Genomic DNA, 22,617 nt, shown 5'->3' with positions numbered 1-22,617 from the left:
AGAGATGATAAAGGGTCTTTTACCTGAAATATTCACTCTGTTTCTCCATTTCCAAATGTTTGCTTCCCTCCTCAGTGTCTCCTGCAATTCTGATTATTTTTAATTTCGATCAGATGTAATTTATCGTTACAAATTGTAATTTATGACAGAAGCCAAAGACAATTGTTTCAGTCTCCTCAATAATTAACTAGGATATATTTTTGACCTGGATGCCTGACAAATAGTACAAATCAGAGGCAATTGAGAGGCTCAAGAGATGGTGATGAGGTGAAGTTGGTTGTTATCATTGTACATATTTGGTGTAGTTCATGATGATGCTGTTAGGAAAGCATCTGCTTGAAAAATACAACAGATTCTTGATGGACTCCAGTGACCTTGGTACTGCAATGGGAAATAAAGCTAGATAAGATGTTCCTCTGCCAATGAATGGATAGATAAGAATGAAAACAAGAATCACACACAATAGTATAAAGCAGCAAAGGTCTTGTAGGGAAGTGGTGCGGTTAATCATGAAAGAAGTTATCGAGAAGTTCATAAGAATGAGGGGGGGTCGAAAGCATATCATGCATAGGGAGAATAGTACTTTAACATGGGCTATTTCCAAAGCTGTGATAGGAGCAGAAATCAGCGTGGTAATATACAACATTGAAGTTGTGAGAAAGATACGCATGGATTGGGAGGCCAAAACATCAAGGGCTTGAGAACATAATAATGAATGGATTTTCTGTGTGGAGGGGGGGGGGGGGGCAAAATGAAAACAGCAATTGTCAGCATTTAGGTGCAGTAAAAATATTGATTTTAGATTGGAATCTAGATTAGTAATTTAATTTGCAGTCAGGCAATTAACATTATAAATAGTACATTGTTGTGCTCAAGTAAATTTAATAAAAACGCTGTTTTTTAGGGTGTAGAAATGAGCAGAACAAAACAGCAGACTGCAAAATAACTTTAAGTGAGGTCCAGACTGATCAAATACCTCAGTTGCAACATAATTCAAATCAATAAAGGTGTTCATTGTAATGAATAAGATTTATGTATTCACTATATTAATTGTAGCTGATTTAAGATTACTCTGCAATGTAATTCATGGAAAGTGTTGAGAACAGAACGGTAATTCTTAGAACCATATTGAAACTAATTATAAATGTAGTCAGTTTCCTTTAACGGTCAGCAACCTGATCTGCCAAATGCAGAAACCAGGTATTGCACCAGTATGTGCTCACAGCTGCACTCACTTCAGATTCTTGAAAGTGAGTGAAAATGTCTTGAAAATGTTCAAATGAGATCATGAACCAGGAAATTCTGGAACCGAAAATGTATATGTGAAATCTATATGGTCATTATTAATAGGTTAAATTATTAATAGAACATAGGACAGTTCCTATGACAGTTCCTAGAACAGGAACAGCCCCTTAGCCCACAATGTCTGAGACAAACATGATGTCAAGATCAGCACTTATGTGCCTGCACATAATCTATATCCCTCCATTACCTGCATATCGTGTGCCTATCCAAAAGCCTCTTAAATGCCATTATCCTATCTGCCTCCACCACCATCACCAGTAGCATATTCCAGGAACTCAGCACCCTCTGTGTAAAAAGCTTGCACCGCACATCTCCTTTAAACTTTGTCCCTTTCACCTTAGAGCTATTCCCTCTAGTCTTTGACATTTTCACTCTGGGAAATGGGTTCTGACCATCTACCCTATCTATTTCTCTCATAATTTAATATACTTCTATCAGGTCTCCCCTCGATCTCTGGCATTCCAGAGAAAGCATTTCAAGTCTATCCAACCTTGTTTACCCCCTAAACCAGGCATCATTCTGGTAAATCCCTTCTTCACCCTTGTCAATGTCTCCACATCCTTCCTGTATTGGGGCGACCAGAACAGCAAGCAATACTTCATATGCGGTTTAACCAAAGTCCTGCATAGCTGCATTGTGACTTCATGACTCTTATACTCAATGCCCTGACCTCTGAAGGCAAGGATACCATTCTTTACCACTCTATCAACTCAGATTGCCACTTTCAAGGAGTTATGGACCCTTAAATCCCTCTGTACATCAATGCTATTCACTCTTCCCATTAATAATGGCCATTATTGGTTGAATGAAGTTACACTGTAGCTCCAACTTCCACTTTTCTTACACACTCTATAACTATAAAAGCTCTATAACTGAGTAAATATTACTGTTTACATGAAAGGCAGAATTCTGATCTGTTCTGAAATGCTTGAAAATGCATGAAATTAAAACTAATTCAAAATTTTAGTCAAAATAGAACAGATTCTTGAATCCTCTTGAAAACAAAATGTGTTTTATCAAGACTGCAAGTTATATCCCATGCCAGTTGTTAACAAACCCTATCTATCTTTGCGCTAAATGAGAAAATACCAATATGGAACTACAGGATATACTTTTAAATATTTATTCTCAGGAAGTGGTCCATCTTGACACCGTTGGCAATAATGGCCATCCTATAAATGATGAACAGCATTTGTTTCATTGTGTTGAATGTGTGTCACTTCAGTAACCAGTTAAAATACCAGTTATAATCTCATCCTAGTAGGGAGGGAAATATTTACTGGGGCCCTAGAAGAGATATTTGCATCATTTTCAGCCATGGTTGAGGTAGCGGACGGAAAACTGGATGGTGGCTAATTTTGTCCCTTTATTTAAGAAAGATTGCAAGGAACTCCTTGCTGGTGGGTTTAACATTATGGTGAGAAAGTTTACAGATGAGGATTCCAAGTTGCAGGATACCTGCATGTTTTAAGGCGAGCGGACAAGTCTGAAGAAGGATCTCAACCCAAAATGTCACCCATTCCTTCTCTCCAGAGATGCTGCCTGCCCCGCTGAGTTACTCCAGCATTTAGTGTCTATCTTTGTTTTAAGGCAAGTACTGATTTGGAATAGTTGGTGAGACCACACTTGGGATATTTTGTGCATTTCTTCTTGCCTAGCTACAGGAAGAATATTATTAAGCTGAAAAAGGTGCTGAAACGATTCATAAGGATATTACTGAGGCTGGAGGACTGAGTTATAAAGAGAGACTGAAAAGGGTAAATCTGCATTGGAGCTACAAACCCAGCCCTGACACCCACGCTCCAAGCCACTCCACCTTTTGGCATTACTGTAATATATTAGAGATGGGGTGAGACCAAGGCCCTGCTCTAATAAAGTAACATCTCCTTTATTTTATATTCCAGCTTGCTAAAGGTAAAAACAAATGGCTGCATTAGCATTCGCATATGTAGAGCCTCTAATGAGTATGCTTTCAAGTTAACAATTGTTTTTGCTGGATACCTTAAATCAAAATTCTAACTTTCAATTGCCAAGCTCTGATTCTAGCTTTCTAAATATCAGATTTCCAAAATAAAATCAATATTCCCCAAGATAGACACAAAAAGTGTTAGAGTAACTCAGCGGGTCAGACGGCATCTTTGTAGAAAAGGAATAATGATGATTCGGGTCTATTCTAAAGGTTATTACAAATCTGAAAGAATATTTAAATAACTGCTAAATGTACAGGGTATATACTGCTTGAAAATAAAATATAAAATATGATTTTTCATTGTAATTACTTTTGGTGTTAAACATGACCCTGTTTACATATTTCCAGCCATTCCATTCCCAGAAAAATGTCCCAGATATATACTGTAACTCTTAGTAGTGAGGACGAGATAATCTATCATGATATATGGAAGTAAATTTGGAGGTGTGCATCAACTGTACATGTATAGTTTTGCTATTGATCTGTTATTTTTACTCCCCATTAAGCTGAAAAAGACAGATACACACACAAGCATTCCAAAACCTCATATACAGGGTCCTGGCTTAAAGCATCACTTATCCATGTCCTCCAGAGATGCTGTCTGATCTACTGAGTTATTCCTACATTTTGGGTTCTACATCATAAGAAACAATTGTCAAGATTATCAAGAAAACTCATCAATTGATTTCTGGAGAGCTGTGATTCATTACAATGCCAGAAACCAAAGACATTATTTGAGTTTTTTAGTTACAACTATATGTAAATACGGTGGCAGTGAAATGATTAACAATACTCCATCAGAAATTAGATTGATAACCTTACATGAATGTCATACTTTAAGGGCAGACGCAGTTGCACTCTGCAGTCGTCATCACAGGATCCTGTGAAATGAAGTTTCTGTCGTACCATTTATTTTTATATAGATAAAAATATATTTAGCAAACAGTTTGTATATTCCAGGAATAATATGGTTTAGAAAAGAGATAGTTAACGGTCGCTATTTATATGTGTAAGAGACTTCTGTTTTACAGCACTTCACTTGTTCAATCCACAGTTCTATGTTCAATACCTACCTGGTTTCACTTGCGTCTCTCTTCTCACGAACTTTCAACCATTTCTTCAATAAGAAACGTTTTCGGCGTGGAGAAGCACTTGGTGTTGAACAATTTGACCATGGAGTATCCTCATCACTGGATGGAGTAATTTCAATAGAAGGAAGCTGAAGATACTCTTTGATTATGGAGCCACAGTAAATATTGTTCACCATTTGTTCTTTCTCACTCTGAACATTCTTCCAGCGTTTCATTTTGAAACGTTTTCTACGAAGTGTTGGTGTTGAAGATCTTGACCAGGCCACACTGCCATTGGCTGAAGATGAAATTTGTACAGCAGGAAGATGCAGCATATCAGTCATTTCTATGGTTTCAGCAAGATTCCTTTATGTGCTGTTAAACATTGCTCTAAAAATGGTCATATAAAAAATTGAATGTGCACCAAAGTCACACACCATAAACTGGCAAGTGTCACCATGAAATCAATAGGAAATCAATGAATCGTGGGGTTAGATCCAGAACCTCTTCAATTTATTTATCTGTGATGTTCTTTTTAGATTAAATAGGGCAGTCAAACATTTCATATAAATTGAATTTAAGATTTTGAAGGAAGTAGTCTTTCTAGTTGTTCATGAAATTGCAATAATAGCTGGTACTTCTTTGCTGTCCTTTAGGCCTGCTGAATGGATAAACTTTCAGCAGCAAGTTATTGGCAGGCTGGTCGACTACTGACCCATACCTTTTCAGTGCAGTTACTGTAAACAAAAGTTAAAAACCAATCAAAATCACAATGGGATAACACTTTATTTGAACAGTAGTGAAGTGATAAAATCACTAAACACCAAGTCACACGTCAGCATGAGAATATCAGTCACATCATGGTTTAAATTTATCACAGCTTTACAAAAGGTAATTTTAATACATGCTAAATTAGAAAGACATAAAAAATTAGTGACTCTAACCAGAATGCATATAAGGTAAATGTGTTCCTTGAAGCATAGAGATTTACTTCATTCATTTGAATATACTGTACGCGAATTTGGTGACTAATTAGTCATCAAGAAAAATATAGAATTTATCTAAACTAATATTCATACTGTAACTGGACATTTTGAACATATAATATAATTCTTTGCTGGCATACCAGTGTTGTGATTCAAACCTATCAAAGGTATTTTTGCTGATTTGGGTGTGTATATGTGTTTCCATGGATGGTGAGAGAAGGGTAGAGGAGAATACGGAAACATTTTTCAACAAGCTCACTTTCCTTAAACAAGATTATTTTTTCCTGAAGCAAGATTATTTCAATGTAAATGAAAATATATAATTGCTTTAATTAAGATACTTGTATGTTCAAGAAGATACCTCTTTGGATTTATAGATCTTCGTCAAGACAATATGCAGAATATTCCCATTGATGTGATGTTAGAATGCACAAATCACTACCCATACATTTGAGACACAGAATAAAATTCATCCTTACATATTTGTTATGAACAATGGAAAACAAACACAAAGACATATGGCTCTGTGGTTTTCATTTTTTCATTAAAATTTATATTATTCCTTTTTGAAGCCTACTGGTAACTCAGTTAACAGATAGGATGTGTGCTCCTCTGCTGAAAGTCTGTCGCCAACCTCTGCCCCAAAATCCTGTGTTATGTAACTATAACAAACATCTTCTGAAATCCACACAAACACAGTGGATACAGCCTTCACCATCTACTCGGGCTTTCAGCCCGTTAAGGAATGAAGTTTGAAGTTGCCTTCCCTCCTCAAATACATTGCTGGCAGTCTTGGAAAAAGGATAGTTGATGAAAATGTGAAAAAGTCACAGCCACAAAGAAAACAAGGTGAAGGGGAATGGAACTGATAGGATGGCTCAGCTGGGACCTGGCAAATGGCCACCACCTATGTTGTGATGTTAGTTTTCTTTTCAGTCCCATTTGTTGATTTTCTTCTTATCTATCCTCCATAGTATCTGAATGAGTGTACACTATGGTAACAAATAGTTGCCCTCTTACCTCTGTGTCAAGTGTCTGTGGACACAATGTAAACATTTGAAATGGGAGCATTGACAAATGCCAATATTCATCAACAGTTCCAAATTCATCTTACATATTCTTACAAAAGACTTCTCATTAACAAAATTATTTTAAAGGTTCATGAATTAATTTATCCTATGTCCTGAAAATATGAAAATATTTAGCAGTTCTACGGCATCACTGCTTTAAAAAAAAAAATGTTCTTGATAAAAAATATTAAAGTTGTTCCCTAACTGAACAACTCAGTCCATGTGAATGCACACTGGCCTTCAAATTAAATTCCCATATCTTCTTTTTAATTCATATCTTAACCGTTATAATATTCTTTGGGCCTTTGCCACAGTTATAATTGCCTTTTATAGCCTTATTAGTGACACCAAAAGCAATTAATTGGAATCCTTATTTCTTCAGTTGTACCATATACTTCTATCTCATTCCTTATTTCTCTATTTTACACTTTTTAATTATATTTAATCTTATCTCTATTATTATAAAACTCTGATCTTGGATGTGGATGTATTTATTTGTTTGTGTCTTGTTTGTCTGTGATTCACATCTCCTCGAAAACATGACGCGCTAACTGTGAAATGTTTACATATTCCGATAGAATTACCTCATGATTTCAAAAATCGCCTCATCTGAAAATTTGATTAATTATTTCTTGAGTTTTTTATTAAAATTGTTCAAAAATCAGAGATCTTTTTAAAGCCTCGGCATCAAATTGTGTTTAATCTTTTTCTGAAGTTAATTGTTCTTTTTGTTCCTTTTATTAGCTACATTTGTTTTACCACTTTTGCTAAGACACAATTTTGACCTCCCTGTACTTGTATATAATGCCTCGGTTCATCAACAGGGCTCCTAATTTTAGTGTAATATCTATCTATCTATCTAGATATAATATCTATATCTATCTATATATCTATCTATTTATCTCTATCTATCTATCTATCTAAAACTCTCATCTTGTTTGTTTGTTTGTTTGTACATATATTTGTTCCCGAAACTCCGCAAAACAGTAAACGATAGCACAATTTTAGGCCCACCTTACTCACCATTGTCCTAAGATGTGGATTAACCAAGTTTCGTTCAGATTGATGCTATATTTTACAAGTTATTGATATTTAAAACTTAACAAAAAACACTTTTCCACTTGCCCTGCCCGTCAGCTGCGTTCGACGTCACAATGGGATCCCGATTTCATTTACATTTTTAAAAATAATTTAAATCAAATTCTTCCGTTTTCATTTACAGCTAACATTGCGTTTAGGTTATTTTAAAGAAAAAACATGATTTTAATTGAGAATTCAATTTTTAAAAAACATCGAGATTTTCATTGTAGGGGGTGGGATAGGGGGGAGGTTTCATTTTAAAAAAACATTGCGATTTTCATTTTGGGGTGTGGGATAGGGGAGAGGTTTCTTTTTTTTTTAAATCGCGATTTTCATTGTGGGGTGGATAGGGGGGAGGTGAGGAGTGGAGGAGCAGGGGGATAGTGGGAGAGGAGGGGTTAGGGAGGGGGAGGGAGGGGTACATGGGGGAGGTGAGGGAGCGTGGGGGAGGACGGGGGATAGAGGGAGAGGAGGGGGGAGTGGGGGATACAGGGAGAGAAGGGCAGTGGGAGAGGTGAGGAGGGAAAGTGGGGGGTGGGATGGGGGAGTGAGAAGTGGGGGAGCAGGGAGATAGAGGGAGAGGAGGTGGCTAGGGAGGGGAGAGGGGACTGAAGAGGGAGAGTGTGATGCACTCACATTGATCTTATTTTACAGGTTATTGCCATTTTGAACTTTAAAAAACATCGCAGTTATGCTCCCACTTGCTGCCCACTTGAACGGGTGAGTGGTGAAATATTGCGTTGGGGGAACGGGGCCCAATGGGTCCCACTTGGTCTAGTATATAAGTGTGTGTCTGTGTGTCTGTGTGTGTCTGTGTCTGTGTGTGTGTACGCGTGTGCGCGTGTGTGTGTGTGCCTGTGTGTGTGCCTATATATATACACACACACACATATAAGTGTTTGTAGATTTATTGGTCTCTTATTGCCCTTATCAGGAAAGTTATCGGGAGCATATGAGAAAATGGAATAACATAGAACTCGTGTGAGAGGTGATTGACTGTCAGCGTAGGATCTGTTTCCTTTCTCTATCTTTAAACTAAACTCAGACTCAGCCTCTACAGCTCTCTCGAGTAGAGAATTTCAAAGATTCACTAACGAGATGAAGGAATTTCCTGTTAACTGTTCCGAATATCCACATCCCATTCAGGACAGCAATACCTGGCTCTGAACATCCCATTCAAGAGAAACTATTATTTGCATCTACCCAGTCAAGCCTTGTAAGAATTTTGTGTATGTTTGAATGAAATCACCTCACGTTCCTCTAAATGAGTGTATTGGTCTAGTTGGATAAACTCTCCTGAAAGGATGATACCAGCAACCAACCCCCCACCAATCCCAGGAATCAGTCTAGTGATTCTTTGTTGGCACTTCCTTGCCGGAACTATTATATATCCTAAGCTTGTGGGGCCAGCGTGTGCAAAACAATTTATATGCAGACTCATCAGAGCCCAATATGATTGTGATTACTTAGACATCTTTACATATTTACTCATAACTTCTTGCAATCAAGGCCAATATACTGTTCACCTTCCTAACTGCTTGCTATACGTGCATATTAACTTTTAATAATTTATGTTCACGGACATTCATGTAGCCTGTTTATATCTCCTGAAGCCTCTCTGCACGTTCCACACAATTTGCTCCGCAACTCAAGCTTTGTTTCATCAATAAATTCAGATGTATTACTTTTGGCCTGTTCATTAAAAAAAATTAAAATGGATTGTGAAAAGCTGAGGTGCCAGCAGCCAACACTGTGGCATCCCCTAAATTTTCAATCTATAAGCAACCTGTTTACTCTTACTCTCTATTTTATTAATAACCATCTGTGTAATACCTTATCACTAGTCGTCTGAAAGTCCAAATACACTACATCCATTGGTTTCCCCTTATAGAATTTGCAAATTACAACATCAAAAACACTAATAGGTATTCAAAGGTCGACAAAAATGCTGGAGATACTCAGCGGGTGAGGCAGCATCTATGGAGCGAAGGAAATAGGCAATGTTTCAGGTCAAAATCCTTCTTCAGACATTCTTCAGGTATTCAAACATGATTTCCTCTCCTTAAATGTAAGTTGACCCTTCAGTAATTTCTAATAAGCGAGTTCAGTATTCTCAAAAACGCAAGGAATCATGGGATTTGTCAAAGGTCATTCGCTATAAAGAAAAAGCAAACGAAGTGCTGGCTGTACATACTTATCTTTATGCATAATTTATGTGTAAAAATATATTTAATCTGAGGAACGGGGGTGCTAGGTAGCAGGAGAACAGGATGTAACAGCGAGAGTGAGGGGGTAGATGCAAGTGGGAGACAGGATATAGCGCGCACACAGACCCGCGCCTCATCCGCAGCCAGGATCTAACCCGTGTCCCCGTTGCAGCAAGCGCTGCCGAACCGCCATTAGACCCCCCCCCCCCCCCCGAGGTGGTCAGGGTCACCCCGAACAGGGATGGAACACCCAGGAGGGGACGGGGACGGCCCAGCAGCAACTCAACAGCGCCCGCTGCGCCAGAGACCCGGGCCCAACCCCGACCACGGACTCCAACCCCACGCAGCAGCACGATCTTGCTCACTCACCGAAGCATAAAGCAGTAAAAATTACAAAATCATCGTTTGTGGCGAGTGACCTATGACCTGGGCATGCGGTCGGAATACCGAACTCGCTTATTGCCCTGTAAACATTTTCTCTCAATTTCCCCATTAACTGGTCAGATGGTCTACACTTCCTAGCTTCTTTCTCCCTCCTTTCTTAATCATGGATTTACATTTGTTACCCTTCAATCTGCAGGAACCATTCTAGATTCTATGCAACTGTGGAAGAAGGCAACCACTGCATAGCAAAGGCTTACCCTGAATAAATGTATTGGCATTCCTGCTCCATTAAATTACACAAATTGAAATTGCAACTATTGATAATTTTTGTAGCATCAATATACCAGACCATTCTTTGGAGGAATAATATATATATATGCAGTGAGTTCCAAATGCAAGATAAACTCAGGTAAATCATAAGACACACAATCATCATTTTTGCTTAAAGCTGGATACAACAAAAATACATACCTGTGGAGGAGGTAATAAAGAATTTGGCAACCCAATTATTTTCACTGTTATTCAAATGGAAATAAATACCTAGTTTCTAAATACCTTGATTCCAGGTTCAAGGATATGGAAAAGAGAATGTAAATTATGCTGTTCCTGTATCCCATTAGAGTAATTATCATGGGCAAAACCCTTGGACACTTGAGTAAATAATCAAATGGCAATTACAGTTTGTCAGAGAAAAAACTATCAAAGAAAATGCATTCTCTTATAAATAAGACAATTTAAAAAGAATTTGTGAAGATCATGTTACTTAATCTCTTGTGGTTTTATTTGCTATGTGATAAATTGACAATCATTCCTGTATTCTCGTTGTGTCTATTACAGTCCATTCTCTTCTCAGATATTTCCAATGCCACAGGTTCAATCGTACACAATGTTCCTCAGATGCAAATTAAATCCATCTCCAAAAAAAAACAAATTTCGGCTAACCATGGCGAAGTTGTGCACTTTTCACTTTTGGTAACTGATTGAAACAACTAAGCTAAAAACATTTAGCTCCTGATGTAAGTTGCACGCCAATATTTGTAGAGCATCCTTTACTGAACCATCTGCTGTACCCACAGCAGTCAATGTAGCTACCCCCTGCCACAATATTCAACAGCTGCTCAAAACTGGAACTATCAGTTCCAAGCTTCCTGTATGGATTATCCAGGGGCAGGAGTATCAGATTGCAACTTTGCACCTGTCCAGCACAGAAAGGACTCGTATCAAGTGATTTTTATTCTAAATATTTTGTTTGGAAATATTCAAGTGTAGTAACTTTAAATGCTTCATGATGTTAGAGCTCCACAGCTCTCTAGGATTGAGCATTCCACAGATTCATAACACTGAGAAAATAAATTCTTCCTCATCTTCATCTAAAATGGTGATTCCGTAGTCTGAAACAGACCTTCTATTTTTAGATTCTACAATGTGGGGAAACATCCTCAATCCGCTTCAGAACCTTAAGTGTGTGTAAGATTGCATGTTATTCTTCTAAACTTCTATGAAGAATGTTAAATCTGCTCAATAAATCCTCATAATACAAACTCCTCTTCCTACAAATCAAATCAGTGAACCTTCTTTAAACTCGCTCTCTAAAATAAATAAGACCAAAACTGTAAATAGTATCTGTTTAACACCCTGCACAGTTGTAGCAAGGCTTTTGCATTCAATGCCCTGCTGCCAAAAGAGCCAACATCCCATTTATTTTCATAATTACCTCTTTCAGCTGCATGTTAAATATCCAAGTTTTGTATAAATGGATACCCAGATCCCTCTGCACAACAGAATTCCGTTATTTTGCTCCCACTAAACCACCACAGTGGATAACCTTAGTCTCCAACATTATGGTCCACTGTCATACGAAATTGATCTATATCCCTTTGCAGATTGTGTCCTCCAAGCAACTTGCTTTCTCATTTGTATCATTCGTTTGTATCATCGAGCCATTTGACTTCAAGACGCTCAATTCCTTCATTTATGTAATTAATATAATTGGTAAATAAGTGATGCCACAATATCTCTCTGGGATGCTACAATGCTACAGTTTGCCAAACAGAAATTAATCCATTCATCCCACCTCTGATCTCTGTTAGTCGGCAAATCCTCTATCCGTGTTTTTTATTATCTCCAACTTCATGAGCTCTCGCCTTGTACAGTAAGTTTTGATATAGATCTTATTAAGTGCTCTATAAAATTGAATACACTACATCTACAGGTTCTTTCATATCCATGCTATAAGCTAAACCATTAAAGTACTCTAACATAGTTGTTCAATACTATTTCCGATTCGTAAAATCATTTACTTATTATTTCTTATTTATTCGCCCAGACACAATCTTTTACTTTGGTTACTCAGTTCCTTTTCTAAAACTGGCACCACCGATCCTTACCTGCTCTCTGGCCCCCAGCAGGCTGCCCGATCTTCTCCTCTTCCCCGCCCAACAGCAGGCCGGAGCAGACCACTCACCCGAGTTCCAGGCTCAGCTCCAGGCCAAGAGCTTCCATGCTGGTGGCTTCAAGAACACAATATAGCCTGACTCTCCTGTTTCCCACTACTCCCCACTTCCAACCATTGTGTCCCGCTGCCCTCCCCATCTTTCCACCATGCTACTCCTACTACACCTCTCCCTCACCAGCACACCACTCCTCCCTGAACCCGCTACATCCCACACAGTACCACTCCCGAGCCTCTTTCAACCGCTCTGCCCCCAGCCCTCACCCGTCATATTTTTCACCATCACCTCGTTCCAATACAGAATGGTCAGTCCTCAACAGAGTCCTTACCTTTGTACTCCTACATCCCCAGCTCAATTAATTCTAGGCCCGCCATGATGCAGTTTTTCTTCCATCACCTCCACCACCAGGCCTTTTACTATGGGCAGGAGTACTCATCACCAAACGAGGATCCCTTCTCCTGTCTTCAATATTCCTGCTCCCCTTAGACTCTCCCTGCCGGCCTTTTACCCTCTCTGGACATATTTATTTCTAACTACTGGCAAAACATCATCCATCTTCACTTCTCTACTTGCCTTACCCACTCCAATCTCACCCCCTCTGAACGCACAGCCCTCTGCTCACTTCGCAACAATCCCGACATTCTCACTAAACCTGCAACCAGGAAGGTATAATTGAGGTCTGGCGGGCTGACCTCCATAGTGCTGAGGCCAGGTACAAGCTCTCAGACACCTCCTCATACTTACCGCCTGACCATGACCCCACATACAAACATCAGGTCTTTATCTCCCAGAATGTCTCTGATTCCATCACCTCTGGAAATCTGTCCTCCACAGCCTCCAACCTTATTCATCCCCAGCCCCACATTGCCTGCTTCTACTTCCTCCCCAAAATCCACAAACGGAACTGCCGTTTGTTTCTGCCTGCCCCTACCCCACTGAACATATCTCCACATACCTTGATTCTATCCTATCCCCCCCCCCCCCCCCCCACCTCTTGTACAATCCCTTCCCACCTACGTCCAAGACACCTCACACACACTTCAAATCATTAATAACTTTTAGTTTCCACTCTCCTCCCCACAGCAGAATTTATCCTCACCCTTAACAACTTCTCTTTCTCCAAGTTAAAGGTGTAGTCATGGGCACTCACATGAACCGCAGTTATACCTGTCTTTTTGTTGGTTATGTCGAATAGTCCTTGTTCCAAGTGTATGCAAATATACCATTAAGAAAAATGGTCCTTGTTGCAGGTGTAGACTGGTCCTATCCTCTTACTAAAATGTTCAACTCATACCCACTGCCTACGATCATCACTGTTTAATTTATAGCACTACACTCTCTATTTTCCTCACAATGGATCATTATCTTGCTGTAACATACCATCCTCATCATCAATGTTGCATCTCTTGCAAGGTCAAAAACATAAGTCGAACTCTCAACATGATACTCTTTATTGAAGCCCATAAACTCTCAGCTAATAGAATGGCTGTATCAAAAATAATGCCTCTATTTTCTTAATGCTATATTTGCATGCACTGTGATTGACATTTACAATGTAGCCATCAGCTGTGTTTATGTGAACTAATTATTTCAACTGGATAGGTTAGGTGGAGCCTTGTAATAATGATTGACACAAGAGTAAATGGATTGCGTTTATTTCTCCATCACTGCCACTCATGAACTTTAATTATGGAAATCATTTAGTCACTGTTTAGTTACATGTGTACTAAGAATAAAAAAGTGAAATAATTGCTTAACACATCATTTCATATCATTGTCAATAATTAAGGTCAGGTGCTATCTTCCAAGGTCTTAATGGAACATAAATCACATCTGTACAATTTGTAGTAAATAGTGTGATTGCTTTAACCATTGTTGCTATAAAAAAGAACAAAAATCCACAGCTGCAAAAAATTAGCTTGGGTCAACTGAAAATACCTTCCCCTTTAACTGCCTAAAATTGATTTCAAAAATCTATTTTCTACTTCAAATGGCACAAATCGTTTTCACCAGAATTTTTTCTTCAAAACCAGTCATAGCAAATTTGCGCTGTTTCTCCCTAAGTTACAGATGTATTTAAAGAACGTAGTGTTGATTTTTTTAAAAAAGACCAGTGGCTTAAATGGCTAGATTAACCTAATCTGTCATCTTTCAATTGTTTACTGGTACTTCAAAATATACCATCCATCCCACTGCAGTTGCTACATCTTTATTTAGTTTATTTATATAACTAAAATGGGTCACTGGACAATCTTTTTATGGAGAAATTGTACAGAAATGCAAACACTAATCTGTGTTCAGCCACTTTTAAGAGTTATGATTTTACACATTTGACAAGCTCTTGAACTGATTTACTTCATAGAATTGATTTAGCCATACAAGGCCAAGGTCGTTTTAATGTTTTTTAATCTGTGAAAACAGTTGTGACTCAGATTAATTTTGTGAAGTTAAATAACTATTAGGCTTCTCCACATGTTTTCAGCCACCCACAGCAAGGAGCCAACGATAACACTTTATGCACAGTGAGTTAAGATTCAAGTTGCTTGACTGAACCCATCCAGTTTTTCATCATTCAGCAACATCATTCAGCCATTCGAGGATCAAGCATATGTACATATGTCAAACCTTTGAATTTAATAATGTTTTGGGAACTCATACATTCATAACAGCGTATACAAGTGAGGGTTCATAACCCGGGAACAGCCTGTATTGTTTGAAACAGCTTCTCTATAGATTAAATTGACACCATGACATGATACTCTGGCATCACATCCTTTCTTCCTCCAACATTTGTCTCAAACTAATTTATTTCATGACAAGGATCTCCATTGTTTTTGCGTTTTATCTTTTCACTATATGATTCTCTTACATTCTCTATCAATCTGTCCATGCGTACATGTTTTCTTGCCTCTTTTTCGCATCTCATGCAAGCACCAATCACTTCATATCTCGACTAGCAAAAATCCTGCATACTCAAATAGGAAACATTGGAAACAGCCAGCAAGCCAGGCAGTGTGATGTTTGAGACTCTTTATCACAACTGAACTATATTCCCCTATTTTTAGCTCCACTGCAAGAACAGTTGTTAATTAGTGTTCAATTCAATTCAATTCAATTCAACTTTAATGTCATTGCACAAATACTAAGTATGGGTACAACGAAATGCAGTTTTGCGTCAGTCCGTAGTAGTAGTACAGGTGCACAACCTTTTATCCGAAGATCCAAATAACGAAAACCTCCGAATAGCGGCCATTTTTTCGGTCCTTGAAGAAAGGTCCTTGAAAACGTTCACCGAGGGCGGCCCGCAGAGGTGACAGCGGAACCTCCGGTCGGTCCTCGAAGAAAGGGGAACTAAATCCCCATTCATAAAAGAGAAGGTGAGGGTATATTGCGCGGGAGGGTTAATAATTGACAATATGCTGCTGCCTGCCCGCTGAGTTAAAAAGTTCCCACGGTAGACTCACGATACACAGTGTTTCGTGAGTCTTGCGTGGGAACTTTTTAACTCAGCGGGGCAGGCAACAGCAGATTGTCGCTCGCTTCAGTTTCACCCCACCTACACCCCTCTGCTTCCCGGCCATGTGTGTGACCCCTTCCCTCCCCTCTCCAGCTCCCCGCCCATTGCACCGGCGCGGGGGCTTTGCACTGTCACCGGAGACGTCAGGACCAACGGGACACCGACCCCCAGGCCCACCGCAAGCACGGAGATCCCAGAGACCCACAGCCAGCAGCAGCCCAGCCCCGTTCCAACTTCAGAGGAAAACTGCAAACTGGCCGGAGACGTCAGGACCACCAGACGCCGTTCCCCGAGCTGCGCCCCCTCATCGGGACACCGACCCCCAGGCCCACTGCAAGCACGGAGATCCCAGAGACCCTCAGCCAACAGCAGCCCAGCCCCGCTCCAACTACAGAGGAACCTGGGTTGCGGATGACGGGGCGCAGCTCGGGGCGTCGTAGGGGCCCATCGGGGAGCGGGTTCCTGTTGGTCCTGACGTCTCCGGCCACCTGCCATCCTCCGGGAACTGTACCGCCCTTGCAGGAGAGTGGGGTTGTTTGCAGTTGCAGAGGGAGGGGGCAAGGGCGGTACAGTTCCCAGTCCAGGGGGGTGGCCGGAGACGTCAGGACCAACGGGACACCGACCCCCAGGCCCACTGCAAGCACGGAGATCCCAGAGACGCACAGCCAGCAGCAACTCCAGCCCAGCCCCGCTCCAACTACAGAGGAACACGTAGGGGCAGAAGCTGATGGTGTGCAAGGTACGTCTTGTTCTTGGGGTGGCGGATGAGGGGGCGCAGCTCGGGCTGTGGGCGAACTGCCACTTGTCGCCGTAGCGGCCCATTGGGGAGCGGATTCCTCTGGAGTTGGAGGGGGAGGGGGGTATTGTGCTGTTTGATCGCCCCCTGCTATCCCAGGGACAGGGAGACACAGCGGCTTTTTAGACTGGTGGGCAATCACTTCCAAAGTTCTGCCCACACAGTCAGTACACCTCTCCTACACTGCATTTCATACAAACATTTATTCTGCAAGAAAAAACTACATTGAAGACTCAAACTCGCGACCGAGTTTACTGCCGGGATCAAGGCGCAAACTCGCGACCTTGCGGATATGAGCCGAGCACTCTACCACTGAGCCAGCCATTAAAATCTACGCTAAAAAATTTCCATTCCGAAGACCGACAAATTCTGAATTACGAAAAGTGTCTGGTCCCAAGGCTTTCGGATAAAAGGTTGTGCACCTGTAGTGCATATAGAAATTTAAAAAAAAAGAAGATACAGAATAATCAAAAATACAGAATAATTAAACAATGGGGACGGAGAGACCGGAGAAATCTATCGGCGGGACTCCGAGTTCAGCAATGTGACTTCAACATTTGTTTCTCCAATTACAGGTATGCATTCATGCCAACACATATTCAGACCATAGTAAATTACAATTTCCATTCCATTAAAGAGTTCAAACACACAATTGAATTGAATTGAATTGAATTGAATTGAATTGAATGCCTTTATTGTCATTCAGACCTTACGGTCTGAACGAAATTTTGTGCCTGCAGTCATACATACATCATACAACAATAAACACAAATTAACACCACCACAGTGAGTCCTCCAAGCACCTCACTGTGGTGGAGGCAAAAATCTTAGGGCTGCAGTCTCTTCCCTCCTCTTCTCCCTTTGCGCTGAGGCGATTCCCCACCGGGCGATGGTACAAACAGTCCCGCGGCTCACCGAACCCCGCAACGGGCCGGCTCGAACACCGCGGCCCGGGGTGGTCGAAGCTGCCGCCCTCCAGTCCAACGGACGCAGCCGCTGGCCCGCGGCTCAACTCCAGACCCAGGTCACCGCCGCCAGAACGCCGTCCCAGCCACCGGAGCACCGTTCCAGCCCCGAGCCGGATCGTCCTCACGTGAGTGCCGTTCCTCCCTCGGACTGGGCCACTCCGACGGGAGTGCCGTTCCTCCTCGGGCTGGGCCACTCCGACGGGAGTGCCGTTCCTCCCTCGGGCTGGGCCACTCCGACGGGAGTGCCGTTCCTCCCTCGGGCTGGGCCACTCCGACGGGAGTGCCGTTCCTCCCTCGGGCTGGGCCACTCCGACGGGAGTGCCGTTCCTCCCTCGGGCTGGGCCACTCCGACGAGAGTGCCTTTCCTCCCTCGGGCTGGGCCACTCCGACGGGAGTGCCGTTCCTCCCTCGGGCTGGGCCACTCCGACGGGAGTGCCGTTCCTCCCTCAGGCTGGGCCACTCCGACGGGAGTGCCGTTCCTCCCTCGGGCTGGGCCACTCCGACGGGAGTGCCACAGCCCCTCACGGGAGAGTCTCGGCCCCTCGCCAGGCCGTCCTCACGGGAGCGCAGATCCAGCCCCGAGCTGGGCCGCCCTCACGGGAGCGAGCCCAGGGCGAGTCCTGACAGGCTGCCTCCGGAGTCCCGAGGTCGCCAGCTCCGTCATTAGGCCTCAGCGCAGACGGAGGCAGAGAGGGGGGACACGACGAAAAAGTCATATTCCCCCCAAGGGAGAGACAGCAAACCCCGTTTCAACCCCCCACCCCACATAAACACAACCTAAAAACCAAAAGCGCAACTAGACAAAACGAAAATAAATAAATAAATAAATAAAAATCCAGTGAGAAACCATAGTCAGTTGCCACTAAAAAACTGCTTGGTATTACTGTCAGAAGGATGGATTACAAAAACAAGGAAGTAATGCTTCACTTCACAAGATCTTTGAAAAAGTATATTTGGAGTATTGTTTGTGATCTTACATTTCAACCAAGTAAACATTCAAGTTCGTCTAACTGGTTCAAAAACTCACATTAACAAAATCTTCAAACGGTGGAGAGAGAAGAATTAATCCAGGACACATGAGAACAATAAGGTATATTGACTTTGTTGCTTATCTCACATTGGGGAAACTGGTAATGTATGGAAGACTAGGTAAATCTAAATACCTGAAGGCAGAAATATACTCCACTGATCAAAGACTCAGCAATACATTTCTTATTGCACAGAGAAACAGGAAAGTCAAACCCTTTTCACCAGAACCACAAAGATGATATATGACAAGCAGGTCAACTGGTGAAAAGTTCATTTGTTCATTAAAGGAAAGGTATAAAAAGATTAAATGGCCGAGGATGGCTAAACATAGAACATTGTGCCTGAAACTTCTGTTAAAATATAATCCAGAAATCTCTTTAAGAGTATTAATCAACTACTTTAAGCAGACAATATATTATGACAACACAGGGTGTGGACAATCAAGACAGTGGGCTTAAAATAATGCCTTGTATGGAGAAAATCATACGGTAAATTATGTGTAGGAAGGAACTGCAGATACTGGTTTATACCAAAGATAAACAGAAAATGTTGGAGTAACTCAGCGGGTCAGGCATCTCTGGTGAAAGGGAATAGGTGACTTCTAGAGTTGAGACATTTCTTCAGACTCAGAAAACCCGTTGGAAAGAGGAGAACATCTTCAAAGTAGGCATACCATAAGGAGATTGTGCAGTGGGGAGCAGACAAAATGTGTAGAAAGAAACTGCAGATGCTGCTTTAAACCAAAGATAAACACAAAACATTGGAGTAACTCAGTGAGCCAGGCAGCATCTCTAGTGAAAGGGAATAGGTGGTGTTTCAGGTCAAGACCCTTCTTCTGACTGTAAATTATGTATTTTTCCATTGATCAGAGTTACAAAATGATGTGTGTTTTTCAAAGGTAGATGAAAGCATTGGCTATGAAAATGGTGGAGATTTTACAGATAAGTTTGTGCAAGAAATTGATGTAGAGTTTTAAGATCAACCATAATTTTACTGAATGATGGGCTAAGAGGCCTGCTGCTATTTCCATTTCTCATTTCCGCTGTTATCTGCAAAAATGTTTTTTTTTTTAAACTGGCCAATTGTGGGGTGCCAAGCATAGGCAACAGGGAGTTCAAAATGATGCCATGCAACATGAAAGCAAATATAACCGTTAAGAAAATGCCAACATCTGTTAACTAATATAACCATTGTACCTACTTGAGTTGGGAGTTGGGTTAGTTGCTTTGCTTTCTTTATTCTACTCTTTTCATCAGTACTAGTCACCTTCGGGTGCATGTGACGAATACATTTGACTGTGATTTTGACTTTGATAATGGTAGACCACAGCAGATCCCACAATGACACTGTCAATGAAAGATTTGGGATGTGGAGTGGGATGACGAGCATTACAGGCTACAAGAAGACCAGTGGCCTGGGGAGGGAAAGCAATCAGGACTGGGCCAATGAGCTAACCCTGTTTTATAATAGATTTGATGGTGGGGCCACTGCCCACCCTCCCCCATGCTCCCGACAGTCTCTCCTCCTCAATCCCCCTGGTCCACTTCCTCTGCCCTTTCTTTCCCGAGCCTGACCATTGTTGACAAGGTGAGGAAGGAGCTGAGCAGACCCCACCCAGGCCAAGCTACTGGTCACGATGGCGTCAGCGGTAGGGTACTCAAGGCGTGTGCCAGCCAGTTGTGTAGAGTACTACAGCATATCTTCAACCTGAGCCTGAGCCTGGAGAGGGTTCCTGTGATATGGAAGACATCCTGCCTGGTTCCTGTACCAAAGAGGACACGCCCCAGCTCCTCCAATGACTACAGACCGGTGGTGCTGACTTCACACATCATGAAGTCCCTGGAGAGGGTGGTGCTCACTCACCTACCACTTCTGGTTAAACCCTACTTGGACCCCCTGCAGTTCACTTACGAAACAAAGATGTGGGCTGAGGATGCCATCATCCACCTGCTCCATGGTTCTTATGCTCACCTGGATACGGCGACAAGAATTGTGAAAGTCATGTTTTTTTGTAAAACGCCGCCAGTGTGGCACCAGGGCATGATCTTGAAGCTCCTCCACACCATTCCTGACCGCCATTTAGTGCGGTTCCTTGCCAACATCCTTGCCAACTACAGTTTTGTACTCAAGACCGGTGACGTACATCTAGCCAACTGCGACAGCCAAGAAACGGAGTCCCCCAAGGCTCGGTACTGGCCCCCATGCTCTTCAATCTCTATATCAGCGATCTGCCATGCACAACCTCGCGCCAGTATGGATATGCAGATGAACTGGCCCTACTGCACTCAGACAGGAGTTGGTCAAACGTGGAGGATGTGCTTTCGGCGGATATGGAACTTGTTGCAGGCTACCTGAAGACCTGCAGACTAAAACTGAGTGTGGCAAAAACCACCACAATGGCCTTCACCTGAACAACAAGGAAGCTCAATGCCAGCTAACCGTCACCCTCAATGGGTCACCCCTACCCTTTAACCCGTTTCCTATATACCTCAGGGTGAAACTAGATCGGCAGCTGACCTACAAGCAACAGCTTGAAGCTCTCTATGCTAAAGTCTCGGCGCAGAACAACCTCCTGCGTTGTCTGGCTGGATCGTTATGAGGCGCCAGGACATGCACTCTCCGTACCAGTGCTCTTGCATTCGTGTACAACGCCGAGTATGCCGCCCCAGCATGGTGCCGCAGCGCTTATACCAGCAAGCTAGACGCCATCCTCAACGACATCATGCAGATCATCACTGGTTGCCTACGTCCCACTCCGACGGATCTCGCAGGTATCGCAGCGAGCGGTTTCAACAGACGCAAGTGATTTCAACACACTAGGAGCATGGAGAACCAGCTGGGAACAGACTACACGACCTCCGCAATTCTCTGTTGCACCGAACACCATAGCCCCGCCCGGCTCGGACCTGCCCCGTAAACAGTGGGTCGCCCTGTACCAGCTCCGTACAGGGGTCGGCCGGTTCAACGTCAACATGCATCATTGGGGGCTGCTTTTATCAGCAGCCTGTGTGTGTGGAGCAGACCAGCAAGCAGCGTAGCATGTCATTTTCAACTGCGCTGTCATCCGCCCCCCTGGTGGAGGGGTAGATCTCATGGCCCTCGGCAACAGCACATTGAACTGGCTACAGCGCCTGGAGGGCGTTACATAACTTCTGCTGCCTCAAACGCAAGAAGATGTTTTTTTTTTTACTTCTCCAGTGCTTTTAACACGATCCGGCCTGCACTGCTAGGGAGCAAACTGACGAAAATGCGGTGGATGCTCCATTGGTGTCCTGGATCATCAACTACCTGACTGGATGACCACAATATGTCAGGCTACAGAACTGTGTCTTGGACATGGTGGTGAGCAACACAGGGGCCCCAAAGGGGATGGTCCTCTCTCCTTTCTTGTTTTTTTCCATCTACACCTCGGACCTCAGATATAACTCTGCCTCCTGCCACCTGCAGATGTTTTCAGATGAGTCTGCAATTGTGGGCTACATCAGTGAGGGGCGGGCATTTCGTTGTCTCTGTACTGTACACTGACCATGACAATTAAAATTGAATCTGAATCTGAATCTGAATCTAAATACAGAGGTGCAGTCAACGACTTTGAGTGGTGTGGGCCCAATCACCTGCATCTCAACACTGACAAGACTAAGGAGTTGGGGGTAGACTTTAGGAGGAGAGGAACATCCCTGTCCCCTGTCTCTAACAATGGTGTGGATGGGCAGTTTACCAGGGAGTACAAACACTTGGGAGTGTATCTGGACAGTAAACTGGTCCAGGAATGTTGAGGCCCTG

General features: G+C 42.4%; 1 protein-coding gene across 8 annotated transcripts in view; it reads right to left on the bottom strand.

Annotated features, from left to right (window-relative positions):
• Positions 1-22,617, bottom strand: part of gramd1b (GRAM domain containing 1B) — a 406,068-nt gene that overhangs the window by 243,315 nt on the left and 140,136 nt on the right. For 6 of the 8 annotated variants that reach the window (XM_033049640.1, XM_033049641.1, XM_033049644.1 and 3 more), the window contains exon 2: positions 4,348-5,081. The exons of the other annotated variants lie outside the window; for them this stretch is intronic. In XM_033049640.1, the coding sequence (XP_032905531.1) occupies positions 4,348-4,688 (341 nt within the window). In that variant the 5' untranslated portion in view covers positions 4,689-5,081. The remainder of the gene's footprint in view (positions 1-4,347; positions 5,082-22,617) is intronic. 8 annotated transcript variants of the gene reach the window in all.

This window comes from Amblyraja radiata, chromosome 33 (genome assembly GCF_010909765.2).
Source record: "Amblyraja radiata isolate CabotCenter1 chromosome 33, sAmbRad1.1.pri, whole genome shotgun sequence".
NCBI lineage: Eukaryota > Metazoa > Chordata > Chondrichthyes > Rajiformes > Rajidae > Amblyraja > Amblyraja radiata.
The sequence above is the reverse complement of the archived record's forward strand: the minus strand, read 5'-3'. Positions and strand labels throughout refer to the sequence as shown.